Below are 14,325 nucleotides of genomic sequence, written 5' to 3'. Positions count from 1 at the left end.
CAAGATTCTTTGTTTTATTCTATAAGAAAAATTCTCCTTGTGGATTCCAAACTTTCTTCAACAGCTTTTGAAAGCACTTTCTTAACACTTTTCAGCACTCCTTACCTCACGGTACTTTCACAAGCATCTGCAATAGATCAGGATGACAACTTGGGAAGCAGGCCTACTAAATAAGGCCTATTTTATAGATGCCCAAATTAGAGCTTAGAGACATTAAATGATTTGCCTGGTGTTATAGTGGAGGTACTGGGACAAGATCTGGGTAGTTACCCAGTCCTGGGCTTCTGCTCAGGGCATTCTGTATCTGTTCCCTTTGGCCGGTGACCAACCATGCTCAGCAGAAGCAGCAGTAGTTCCAGCTGCCACCTGACCTTCTTCCATGAGTACATTTCAGATACTCTTCCGTGAAGCTATTCTAGGACCTGACAGGTCATCTCTGTTACTTTGGCTTAAACTGGCCTTTTAGAATGGGTAATAAAGGAGACAACCTATTTTTAATGCTTGCTATTTATAAACAACAAGTGTTTAACAGGTATTTAAATTACTTTTAAAGCAATAAAGGGAGAAGCATGCTAATTCCTATAAACTTAAATATTGTGTTCCCTGAAATCTAATGTATAAAAATAAACACATGTATTTGGCTTTATCAAGTAGCATGTTAATATAATTTAATACAAGATAGTACCATGTATTTGGCCTTGATCATTTAATTCTCACTACTATCGTATAAGGTCATGACTAGTGTTTATTAATTCTTTCCAGAGTTATATGCTAGGCACTATGCTACCAGTTCAGCGCTGAGCCATGGCCACTGCACTCATGAAATATATAGTTTGCGGTGTGTGTATGTGTGTGTGTCAATAAACAATTGCATAAGAGGTGCTAATCAGTTGAGGAAGGGCTGGAGGTGGGGCAAAGTGTATCAAGCAGAGAATAGGAGGAGGAAAGACTTTCTAGTGGGATGGAGCCTGGAATGCTTAAGGACCAAAAACAGGTGACCAGTGTGGCCAGAATACAGAGAATGAAAAGTATATAAAATGATATTTTAGAAGTACATAGGGTCAGAGTGGGGCTCCTCAGCCATCTCAAGAATTTGTTCTTATCATAAAACCAAAGGGAGGCTACAGAAGGGGTAGAGTTTATGATTAGCTCATGCTAGCTGTCATGTTAATAATGGATTGAGGCAAGAATAAATTTTGGAAGGCTCGGTTAAGGAGATCCTTTTAATATACCAGGGATAAAGTGGTAGCATGTGCTGGAAAGGTGGCAATGACGGAGAGGACTGCCATGATTGTAGAAATCTGTATTAAATCAACAGAATTTGGTGACAGATCAGATTGGCCAGGGTGGTAGGGTGTGTATGAGTACATGTATGTGTGCATGTGTGCATGCATATGTCTTGGAGGGAGACTTTAAAGAGATGTCAGGAATGCCTCCCAAGTTTCTGGCTTGCTTAACTGGATGCCACTCATAGTGACAAGAGAAAAATGAAATAGGATAGGTTTGGGGATGGGAGAACATCACGAGTTTGGTCTTAGACATGTTGAAGTTAAAGTACCTTTGAGATATACAAATAGGAAAAATAAGAAAGGGCTGAGGATGTAATTCAGTGGTAGAGCAAGTGCTTGCCTAGGATGTGTATGGTCCTGGGTTTGATCCCCAGCACTGAAAGAAAAACAAAGACAGAGAGAGAGAGAGAGAGAGGAGAGAGAGGAGAGAGGGAGGAGAGAGAGGGAGAGGAGAGAGAGGAGAGAGGGAGAAGAGAGAGAGAGGGAGAGGAGAGAGAGAGGGAGAGGGGAGGAAGGAGAGAGAGAGAGGGAGGGGAAAGTAAGTAGCTATAATTAGCATTCTGAGTTTAGAGGAACAATTTAGATTTAGAACAATTTAGATTGGAGATAAAATCTGTTATGTCAGCAATATGTGACAAGGTAGAGCAAATCAATTAGTAAGAGGTATACAGGTATAAAGGGATGGTAGCTTAGAATCCAACCTGGAGGAACTTCAATATTTAATGACTGGCAAGAAGAAAATGGGGCCCCAAAAGGTTAAATAATTTGCTTAAGAATATACAGTAAGTAGATGAAAAAAAATTAAATCCAAGGCTGGCTGACCTAGAGTCTAAAGTTGCAATGATTATGCTTTGCTGGCTACTTGGTATATATTTGGATTAAAAGCATGCTTTGAGTTTGAAAGAGATTAACAACTAAAAGAAACTACCTATGTTAGCCAAGAATTGCTAAACAGTCCCACTAAAATACAGAGGAGTGCCAAAATGGTACTGTTTTGAAGCTTGCAAAGGATGACATCTTCAAATGTTTTCTTATAGAGAAGGGATGACTGTATGTAAGAGTTGAATACAATCTCAGAAGTTTCCTCTTGCTGAGAACTGGTCTAGATAGATCTAGCAGTAGTAATTACACTAGCTATATTTCTTAAAATGGAGGAAAAGACTTCACCCCTGAGGTGTGCAGCAGGGGGACAAGGATTATTTGGAGAAAACTGATAAAGATGTCCTATCTTCTGAAGCAATTATTTGGTAGCTTTGGTAAACATTTTTTAATATTAAAAAACAAAGCTGGGCACTGTGGTGCACATTTATTAATTCCAGATACTCCAGAGGCTGAGTCAGAAGGATCACAAGTTTTTATCTTCAAGACAACATGATCTATCTAGTTGTACTTCTGGAATTATTAAAAACCACAAGATATTTCTTTGATATTCTGACCTCTTTTTGAGTTCTCGTATGAGGTTAGAAGGTGATGCATTTAAAAATGAGTGCAAAATTTGCATTCTAGTCAATAATATCTGTTTTGTTTTGTGCTAATCGGCTGTACCACTGAGCTACATGCTCAGCCCTTTTATTTTTTATTTTAAATCAAGGTCTCGAAGATAAAATGAGTATGAAGTAAATACTGCAAATTTTCCAAAGTTTACAATGTACTTTTGAATGACTATTCATGTTCCATACTTATTGATACTGAGAAATGTAAAACATGGAAAACACTGCTGGTAAGAGACTAGGGGTATTTCATAAAGTATTTCCATTTTCCCATGTATATGAAATACACATGAATTCCAAAAATCAACTTTCCTTATCCCAGTTTTAATTTAAAATTTCATTTAGTTTCTTGTGACTTTTTTTCTATTAAGTTTATTGGTACATTTTAGGTATACAATACAGTTACATTCATCATTGGGATCTTGTGACTTTTTAAAAAAAATTAATTTAATTTAATTTTTTTGTATTGGGGTTCGAACTCAGGTCCTTGTGTTTGCAAAGCAGGTGGCAGAACCACTGAGCTAAATCCCTGGTTTCTTGTGACCTTTTAACCGATACTTTACCTTCTTTTCTTTCTGTAAGGTGCATAAATATATGGATATACATTTGATACATGTACACAATATATAATGATCAAATCAGAGTAATTAGCATTTCTCTCTTCCTAAACATTTATAATTATGTTGGGAAGCTTCAAATTTCTCTCTTCTAGTTTTTGTATGTATTTATTTTTATTTTCCTTTTGTAGTACCAGGAATTAAACCCAGCTAGGCCAGTGCTTTTGCACTAGGTTACATTCCTCAGCCCTTTTTATTTTTTGAGGCAGGCGGCGGAACCACTGAGCTAAATCCCCCGCCCAGCCCTTTTAATTTTTGAGTCAGGGTCTTGTTAAATTCCTCAGTCCTTCTGACTCAGCCTCCAGAGTTGCTGGGATTACAGGCCTGGCCATTACAGGATCCAACCCAGGGGCTCAAACATGCTAGGCAAGAGCTCTACCACTGAGCTATATTCTCAATCTTAAAAAATCTTTATGTATGATGGTGCTGACAGTTTTTTTGGGTTTTTTTTGGTACCAGGGATTGAACTCGGGACCTTGTGCTTGCGAGACAGGCGACGGAACCACTGAGCTAAATCCCTGGCCCTAAAAATTTTTATGTATGGATAGGATCTCACTAAGTTGCCCATGCTAGCCTTGAACTCACGATCCTCCTGCCTTAGCCTCCCAAATAGCTGGGATGGCAGGCATATAACCATACCCTGCTAGGTTTTAAAAAAGTATATAATAAAATTGTTGTGAATTATAGTCACCCTACTGTGCTGTAGGACACTGGATCATAATCTTACTTTGTAACTAAATGTATTTTGATAGCTGTTTAATTTCATTCTATCCCCTTCTCTCTTCCTAGCTTCTAGTGACCACTAGTCTACTTTCTACTTCTATAAACAGTTAAAAAAAAAGAGCATACTCATGACTTACCTTTCCAAATGATCCCTGCCCTAATACTTTTAAAAGTTCAAACTGGGAAGGATCTGCTTTTTCATGTCCTTCTTTTACATGATGTGTGATTGCAATTTCTTTGATGCTGCCTTCTTCCTATTGAAGTAAATGTAAGGGGGAGAAAATACTGAGTTAATCAGAGTTACTTTTTCCTGCTAGAAATCATGTAAATCTTAATTTAGCATAACACTAGAAATCCTCAAATTAATATACAAAAACCACCCTTTACTGACCTACCAAGTGATGGGAAACATGCCCAGCAAATATACTCTTAAGTTATATACCAGAGACAGAATTATACAAGCCCATTATATAGTGCAATTTAACTTCTACATGGTATCAGCATTGAGTATTTCCAAGTTTTCATTCTCTTTACAGGAGATAATTAGAATAGTTTCGGAGGGAGGGGAGAGGGTGTGAAGAAGTCTGAAAATAACAGATTATAGTAATACACCATGTTATGGCTGTACTCGGCAAAACAAATGCTATATACAAAGACCCTGTTTATTGGGGAGAGAGGCTGAAAAATATTCCTAGGCAAATATGGAGAGATCTACCCTTAATAAAAATGTTTAAGAAAGCACACTGAAATTTTTAATTGCTTGAAATAATAATTTGGGATCTGAGAGAGGAGAAAGGAACAATTCTAAAACACAAAATCAAAAAAGATTTAACATTTGGATGGAGAATTAGACATGAAAAAATGACTATTCTGCATAATGAAAGAGTAAAAAGTCTTCAGGCTACGAAAGGATTAAAGACAGCAGACACTTTAGTATATCTGAGGGAAGGTATTAGAAGAGGAGGAAATAGGATTTCATACATAGGATTTCAATCATTTATATTGATATCAGCAGATAAAGTACACTTTAATAAAGACAATTATGTTACAGTCAAAAACAACATAAAAAGAAAATCTAACAAAACCAGAAATATAAGCCTGTCAAGTAGAGACTACAGTGGACCCTTGACTTATGAACTCAATTTGTTTGCAAGGGCTGGTTGTAATTCAAGTTGGTTGTAAGTCAAGATTATTTTTCCCATAATAATGGAAATATCCATAATGCATTCCAAACCTCCCCAAGCAACACTTAACTAACCTTTTCATAACAAAAAAGGGTTGTATAATGTGCATAATTTACCAAAAACACCAATAATCTTCCCAATGTATTCCAGTTGTAACCCAAGTTATTCATATGTCAGGCCAGTTGTAACTCAAGGGTCTACTGTACTATTCTATTTTGTTGACTATACTGCTATTTTTCTAGGTACATAAGTACTATCAGAAGAATCTAAATGTGTTACGCAAACATAAATATTTCATTATTTTTATTACTGTAGTAGTCCATACAAGTGTTTGAGCTCAATTTGGATTTTCTGAGATACCTTTAGAATGTTGGCAATATAAAGAATTATAAAGATTTCTCAAAAAATTATACTAGGATATGCTAATGTTTAGCTTCTAAAAATGAGCAGTAAAAGGAAAAAGAAGCTCCCAGAAGAAAGAGGAATTGGAACTTCCATTTTAATTTCTAAGACAGAACTTATAGTTTAGAGGTTATCCTACTACTTAGGTGGCTTAATCATTTTGGATTCCCTTGGAACTTTGCCAACCATAAAACCATCTCCTAATATTGGTTTGGTACATGTCATGGGGCAATGAGTATTTTAGAAATGATCTACAGTTCAACTACGACTCAACACTAATAGTTGGACAATCTTGGGGAGCAGGTAGGAAAGCAACAATGTGTTCTAGCTCATACCTGGAATCCAATAAGATGGATGCAAAGAGGAATATCAAATTTCTGAAGGCAATGATAAGCCAAGAACATACTAATATGTGCATGTGACAAACATATCTTATCTCACTAAATTGCCTGTTACTGATATAAGTGTCATACAAAAACACACAACAGTTTGACAGTTTGTAAAATTGTTTTTGCCTATAAGTACATAGTGAAGCAGCTACAATTTCACCAAAAAACAATTCTGTCAATAAATTAGGGTACTTATAATTGCTCATTCTATTTTATATGATACATGTGTACTTGTCCATTTGTTACCACACACACACACATACACACACAAAACTGACTCTGTACATTTTGTTTCTGGAGACAAAGTCTCACTATACAGTCCGTTCTGGCCTTGCACTCACCATGCAACCCAGGCTTACCTTAAACAATCTTCCTGCCTCAGTTTCCCAAGTGTTGGGATTACAGGCAAGTGCCAACATGCCCAGCATTACTTTGTATATTTAAAACATAGTTACAAATTCCATATTATTATTTTTACAAACTATATGTTCATTTGATAAGCAAAGATCTGATTGTAGGCAAAATTTTGAAACTGGTCACAAAACTGTATCATAATCCTGTATCATTCTTTTATACACTTAGTTTTAGCAAAAGGCCGAGAAATGATCACCATTCTTTTATATTTCCATCTCTTTCAGATATTTGTCACTAATATCTTAAGGATACTGAACACCTAGGACTAACATTCTTAAATAGTCTTTAAGGTTTTCACCCTTTTGGGGAAAATTAACCTTTTTTTTTGGTAGCGGAGATCGAACTCGGAGCCTTGCGCTTGCGAGGCAGGCGGCAGAACCACTGAGCTAAATCCTCAGCCCTAAGCTAATATTTCAAGTTGTGAGGAAAAAAATTTAATCTTGGCCTAGTGTGGTGGTGTACACTTGTAATCCCAGCACTTGGGAGGCTGAGGTAGGAGAATTGCCACGAGCTTGAGGCTAGCCTGGGCTACATACACAGTGAGTTCAAGGCCAGCTAGTGAGACCCTGTTTAAAAAAAAAAAAAAAAAAATATATATATATATATATACACACACACACACACAATCTTGACCCTAAAATATAAAAGGATTAAAGGAAAGGAACTTAAATTAATGTTGTGTATTTTAAAAACCTAATATTGTAACATACTAACATTAAGAAACAAACTGGGTGATATTAACTGATTTTAAAGAATGATTCAACATTTGGCATTATGCCCTGCCTTGTATATGTAATTTCCTTTTTCCTCCCCGCCCTTGTGTCAGGAAGTGTGTTCTTGAGGCATTTGTATTTTCTAAATTGTTTTGAATGTCAGAAAATAGTATTAAAGCTTGAAGTAAAATTTTTTAATGTTCCTTGGTAAAAGTCAATAAAAAATATTTTCTAACCATGGATGTGTAAAACTTTTTTTGGTGTAACATAAACAAGACCTTACAAATGAAAATTGAGTACTTTACCCCTTTTAAAGGTAACTTTAAACTAAAGCAGTTAAAGGATCACCGTCTATAGAGATACCATAGTTCTATAATATGTTTTTATTTGAAAAAGATGTTAATTGTCTTTTTCAGATTATCAAGATACATAAAAATTACTTGGCATTATAATTTGATCAAATCCAATTTACTTCATTTGGTAATGGAATGATAAATATGCTTAGTTTTTTTCATTTAATTAAATTCTTTAAGCGTCTTATATGTTTGAGACAACAGCATTGCTGGTTCTCCAGATTAACATTCTCAATCACTACCCTGAAAAGCAGTTCTCTCCCAAGTGGGAATCCTAATCGGCAAACTTAATTCTCTTTAAAGAGTAGCAGGATAGCACAACTCTCATGGCAAAATATCAAGCTGATTTTGGCAGGATTTCACATTAAATATAATGCAAATTATCATCCACTAAACCTACTTTTAACAAAGTAATTCTTTGAAAATTGTGCCTACTCTAAGTCAGATAAAATTACTTGCTTAAGGTTACTTAAATATAGAGCTGCTTAAAAACTTTCAAGTTTTTACAGGAACAAATTTCAGCAGAAATCTCCTTTTAAATTCTTGGCTACTTAAAATAACACACTCTCCTACCTGTCAAAATATTGCTTATATAATAATAATCCCCTAAAATTAATAAGTTTGCAATTCCCTTAATTCCTGGTTTAATACTGAGAGTTAAAGTCACTCGCTTTATTTTCCAAAATTACAAACACTAGCAAGATAAAAATTACCCCAGCATAAAAAAGCCAATGTAAAAATAAGTTGTCAAAATACCAAGAGCTGAAATGTATAATATACCTAAGTGGCTTACTTTTAATAAATAAAAATACTGTCCTTTAAAAGTTCTATCAAAATTAGTTTTGAATTTTGAAAAGTTTAACATATAAAATGGAATGACTATTTAGCATAATTACAGGTAGTTCCAATTAAAACATTTTATTCTTTAAAAGGAGTTGAAGAAAGCTTACCTGTATAGAGCGAACACGAAAAGACAAAAATTTAAACATAGCTATGAAATCATGTTGGTGATAAAGGAATTTCTGATGATAAAACTTAAGTCAGAAAGGGAAGGCCAAGCCCCTTCAAAGTTTTCTCCTACCAGCTGTTCCAGCAACTAGAAAATTTCCTGTCAGGCGGGTCCTGAAAATGTTAGAAAAAGAGGCTGGACAGTTTTCCTGTGGCAAAAGAAAGGAGCAACCTGTCAGCAGGGGCAGGGGCATGCAGATGATAGGTAGGGAGGCCAGAACAGGAAACTGAAACAGATTTGCTGATAGTCAAATCCTGTGGGAATGCTTTTCTCTTGGTTCCCAGCAGTCCAGACAATTTTCATAACCAGTAAAATGAATGTTATTATTTTAGAATCCTGAGAAATGCCAGTATTTCTTAAGTATATGACTCTTTAAAGCAATCGAAACTAGTCACCACTATTAAAATGATAAAAGTTGCTGATGTGTACATAGAATTTTACCCTTTTGAATGTTTACACATACACTCAAGACATGGCCTAAAGATGATTTTTAAGGTTATATACAGACATGCCATGGGTGTTCCCTGTCAATAAGAAAGAATTGCATAATTATGGGTAGGAAATGAAGACCAAGTGCACAAAAATTTTTATTTGTGACTTAAAGACAAATTCTTCCCATCTTTTTTTTCAATTAATTAAGTATATTGGTACATTTTAGATATAAATAATGATCACATTCATCATAGGGAATTTTTACCTGTACATGATATAGCTTGATTCTTATTTTTCCCCATGCCCCTCCCCTCCCTTGAGCCCCTCTTCCTTTATTTAGAAAAGCTTTGTTTCCATTTTTCCTTCTTTTCTCATTTTTTTCCTTTCCCTTTCTTCCTTTCCCCTGCCCCCCTCCCAACTTCCCCTACCCATTTGAAAATTTTCTTTCTATTTCACAATATCTATTATACATTTTGGTCCTCATTTACACTTTCAGTTTCTCACACCAGAGAAACAATGTCATATTTACATACGTGTGTCTGATTTATTTCACTTAAGAGTATGGTCTCAAGGAGTATCCATTAAGCAATAAATGTCTACAGTTTATCTTTCTTTATGGCTGAGTAGTTCTCCATTTTATAAAAAAACCACACATTTTATCCATTCATCAGTGCTTAAATTTGTGTTGATTATAACATCAATTATCAACCAAGCTAAAGACTTGAAGGCCCCTTGCTAAAACTCAATTCCCAGTTGATCAAATGTAAATTTTTAAAAGTCCAATCTTTGGCCTTAACAAGCAAAACAGAACAATTGAAAATCCAACTTGGATAAAAAGGAGGGGTCATCTAATACTCTAGAGAAGTTCTTCTAAAGTACTTTTGCTTTGGAAAATATAATAGTGGTACTTAATCAAAGGACCAGTAGCTTCAAGAGCTGTGAGAAAATGCTCTACTTAATGTAGATTTAATTTATGTGGCACCAACAAAAACCTCAAGTGTTAATCTACACAGCCTATAATAGTTTAATTAAACTACTGAATTTTCAATATCTGAAGGGACTCTTGAAAACACCAAGAACATGGAGCAGAGAGTGTAGCACAGTAGTACAATGCATATTTAGCATGTGTGAGGCCCTGGGTTCAATCCTTGCCTCCAGCCAAAAACCAAACCAAAAAAAAACAAACAGAAAAACGAAGACAAGAAAATGCCAAGAACAATCACTTCACTTTTGAAACTATGGTTGAGGTGGACAGGTATTTGGTAATGAAGCTATCTATAACTAAAACTCAGTTCAGCACTTACTGACTAAGCAAATATCAGAGTGCCATTATGTGCAATGGGAACTATATGAAAAACTAAGGCTCTTCTTGCTATATCAAACCTTTCATGACCATAGAATGACCTACTAGAATGAAGAATAACTAAAACTGACCTAATAGATGTTGAAGAATACAGCAACTTTAAAAAATGCTCGATTACCCGAGTTCGATCCCCGGTACCAAAAACCAAAACCAATCAAACAAAAAATGCTCGATTAAAAATTATCCTATGTACCCAAATATATTACAATCAAATAAGTATCCAAGACAAAACTTCGAATTTTGCCTGGACAACTGCATACTTCTCTCAATGAAAACTGGATGCTTCAATTTCTCAGCAAGGAAATCACTTAGAAAGTTTTCATCACAACAGAACTCTCCCATTTCCCAAAGGAATTACTTAAGCATCCTTATGATGCTCCAAAAAGGCAGTAAATTTAGGGCAACTACCTAACACAGAACTGCAGTCTGATCATGAAGTGGTTCTTAAGACTAAGTCAAGCAGAAGCAAAGATCACATTTAATGTATAACTAATTAAGGAACATCTCCATGGAGAGCAGCCATCGATTGTACTCAAGTAATACTTTTAAATAAGAGCAATCAAATAACCTTTTCTAAACTTAAATTAGTTGAAATTGGCTTTAATTCTTACTAGTGCTTAGGTTAATAATTCCCTATTTTTCTGTGTGCTTTTTAATATTAGCACTAAGAAAATGAAGCAATATTTCGGACATCATAATCTGAAATAAGTCTCCCTGAGATAAAATGATACCTTAATTAAAAAATGTGGTATGGCTATATAAAAGTCAAAAAGAGTGACAGAAAAGAGTAAATGTGGCATTTTTACATCACAGAGAGATGTTAGGATGTATGGTATTTGGAAAATGCAGAGGCCAAAAAAGAAAGTACTGATACAGATTTGATAATAAAAAACTTCTTTACCTCAAAGGGACCATAAACAAAGTTAGAAGACTAGCTTACTTTAACAACTGCTTTATGTAGGTGATATCGACCTCCTAATCATAATGTGAGTACTTAGAGTACTTTGGTCTATCTTTTAAGGCATTTGTTACTGTTTAAGCACATCCTATTGTTCGGATCATATTAATCTTGAGAACAGGCCTCATACTTAGTATTCCCAAAGCAAATAGTACATAATAAGATCTTACATAATGGCTGCTACTTTGTATGGTCGTACACATGAAACTACATATTGTTTATACGATTTTTACCTCTAACTTAAATTTCTTAAAATTTGTCTCACTAAATTTCAGCAAATATTTTCATTTTTCTCTTATTGGTCTTATCATATACTGTACATCATCATTTCTACCAACACCAGCACCAGCACCACCACCATCATCATCATCATCATCATTTTGTGGTACTGGGACTCAAACCCAGGGCCTTGCACATGCTAGGCAAGTGGTCTACCATTGAGCTACCTTCCTAGCCCTACTTTATTATAACTTAAAAGTAATTTTTATTATAAAAATAATACATGTCCATTATATAAAACTTAGGAAAGTGAAAGAAAAAAATCACTACTTTGAAGATTTTCTGTCTAGTCTTTTTCTGTATACACACATACACACTTGTACTATACTACACGCTATCCCTTTTTTTGTAAAGGGCCAGCTAGTAAATATTTCCAGCTTTGCAAGACATTATGGTTTCTGTCAACACTGCCAATGCAGTGGGAAAAATGAATGTGTGAGGGTATGTTTCAATAAACCTTCATTTACAAAAACAGGTGGCAGGCCCATGGGTATAGTTTCCTGACCCTTGTTCGATTATTTAATAACCTTCAATGCATTATTAATGACTGCCCAAAAAACGTACTATACAAATCTATTGTTCAGCATTTAATCTATACCACTGTTAATGTCCCATCCTTTGTGAACATTCACACTTAGAAATAATTTCTAAAAGTAGAATTGCATTGTCAGGAGTATGGTTTTTCTGCTTCCAAATTTCCTGTGTAATCCTTTTACTTTGCAGCAACAGAATAATCTTAGGACAGAAATCAGACCAGGCTATGCTACCTCAAATTCTTCACTGACTTCTTATCATAGAACAAAACCCAAACTTCTCAGTCTATGGAGCTTAAGGTGAATGTTAACAAATGCTACTTTGATCCTGATTCAGGGAATGTACTCACGTCAGTACTCAGACATGATATAAATATTTGGTTTTAAACATATCATGTTAAGGTCAGACCATTTCCTCTTTACTAAAAGAAGAAATATTTTTATTATCTATTAATATAGTCACCTAATTTTTCCTCCTTTGACCTAATGATTTGATAACTTAGATGAATAGATTTCCTAATAGTGACCTATGCTTATATTTCTGGGAAAAATGCAGTTTTAGTTTTTTGTGTGTGTGTGCTCAGATTTGAAACCCAGAGCCTTGAGTAAGAGCCAAGTGCTCTACTACTGAGCTACATGGGGATCTCCTGTTCCTTTTAAAAAAAACTTTTATTAGTACATGTTTGCAGTACATAATGATTACATTCATTGTAGGGAACTTGTACAAGTACATAACATATTTCAATTCTTTTTTCCCTTCTCTACACCTCCCCTTTTATTTTGCCAGCATCAGATTCATTTATCCACTGTTTAAATATAATTCTATACTTGATTTGTAAATGTTTTATTTAGGACTTTCGTATTTATATTCATAAATTAAATTAGCACATTTTCCTTTTCTGTGCCAAATTCCATTTTTAAGTCTATGTTAACTTTATAAAACAAACTGGGCAGTGATGCAAATTTTTTATGCTTTGAGTCAATTTTAAAACCCCAGGAGTGATGTATTTCTTCAAATTTCCAAAGATTTCTCTCCCAAGAAATTATTAGGGTCTGGAACTGAAGGAGGGGTGAGTTGGTAGTGCTCATTTTCTAATGATTTAAATTTCTCCTATGGCTATAGGGATGGAGATTTTTCTCTCCATTCCCAAATGATATAATTTCAATTTTTCTTAAAAATTTGGGCAAGATTTTCATATTAGTATACTGTTACACTTAGGAATCTATTAAGTTTTAAAAATTAAACTTAAGGAAAATTTCAAGTATTCCTAGAAGTAGATACTGATATAACAAATCACTTAACTCATGATCAGTTTTGTTTTACATACTCACTTCTCCCTACTCTCATAACTAATTATTTTGAAGCAAATCCCAGGCATTATATCATTTCATCTGTAAATGTTTCAGTTGTTATATTTCAAACTCCTTCCTATCTGTGGTTCTATCCTGTTTTGCTTTCTTAATGTTATGCATTTGTTTTTTCACCCATTTTCTAATTTACTACTTTGGGAATTTATATTGAATTCCTTCCTCTTGCTTTTTATGGGTTTATTTTGTAGTTTTTCTTCTTTTACTGAGTCTTTAGTTGCTTTATTTGAATTCTCTCATATATTAGTAAAGTTTTCCCCTGAGTGTAACAATAATACTTAAGATACTACTACATTATATTCTAGGACCTTGCTTTACATAAAATTATCTGTTAATTTTCACCACAATGAGATAAAATACTATTATCCATACTACAGATGAAGAGACTGAGGGTAAGAGAGAAGTTAAATAACCTGCTCTCCAAGTCCATACAGTGCGGAAGTGGAAGTAGTGTGATGTTGGTGCAGGCCTAACAAAGCAATTCAATCTAAGGCAGGAGAGTTACATGAACAGCCAGTAGCTGATTGAAGTAAAGAAGCAGGAGGTGCTAAACCTTTTGATAAGATTCTGAAGGAAGAGGGTTTGGTATAGGGTCCATGGTAGAGTTCCTAAAAACTTTTCTATACCATATATTTGTTGGCAGAATCCTAACTACAGTCAAATCCAATTATAAAACCATCTTCATGACCCTATGATATGTGAATCCTTCTGGAAATAAAAGGCCTATGACAAAAACTGAAAATTAACATGTTCTTAAACTCATTCCTTTGGATATTTTTGTATGGATGACTGAGTTTTTAAGATACTAA

At 34.7% G+C, this 14,325-nt stretch overlaps 1 protein-coding gene across 8 annotated transcripts in view; it reads right to left on the bottom strand.

Annotated features, from left to right (window-relative positions):
* Rps6ka3 (ribosomal protein S6 kinase A3) overlaps nucleotides 1-14,325 on the bottom strand; it is a 109,768-nt gene that overhangs the window by 50,855 nt on the left and 44,588 nt on the right. For 7 of the 8 annotated variants that reach the window (XM_087193645.1, XM_087193646.1, XM_004866178.3 and 4 more), the window contains one exon: nucleotides 4,257-4,373. In XM_087193645.1, the coding sequence (XP_087049771.1) occupies nucleotides 4,257-4,373 (117 nt within the window). Of the gene's footprint in view, nucleotides 1-4,256; nucleotides 4,374-8,524; nucleotides 8,674-14,325 lie in introns of those variants that run through there. The other variant, XM_004866181.4, reaches the window with a different exon arrangement.

This window comes from Heterocephalus glaber, unplaced genomic scaffold, assembly GCF_053883595.1.
Source record: "Heterocephalus glaber isolate CG9 unplaced genomic scaffold, H.glaber_assembly_v1.0 deba00001594, whole genome shotgun sequence".
Classification (NCBI taxonomy): Eukaryota; Metazoa; Chordata; class Mammalia; order Rodentia; family Bathyergidae; genus Heterocephalus; species Heterocephalus glaber.
This window is presented reverse-complemented; position numbering and strand designations above follow the sequence as displayed.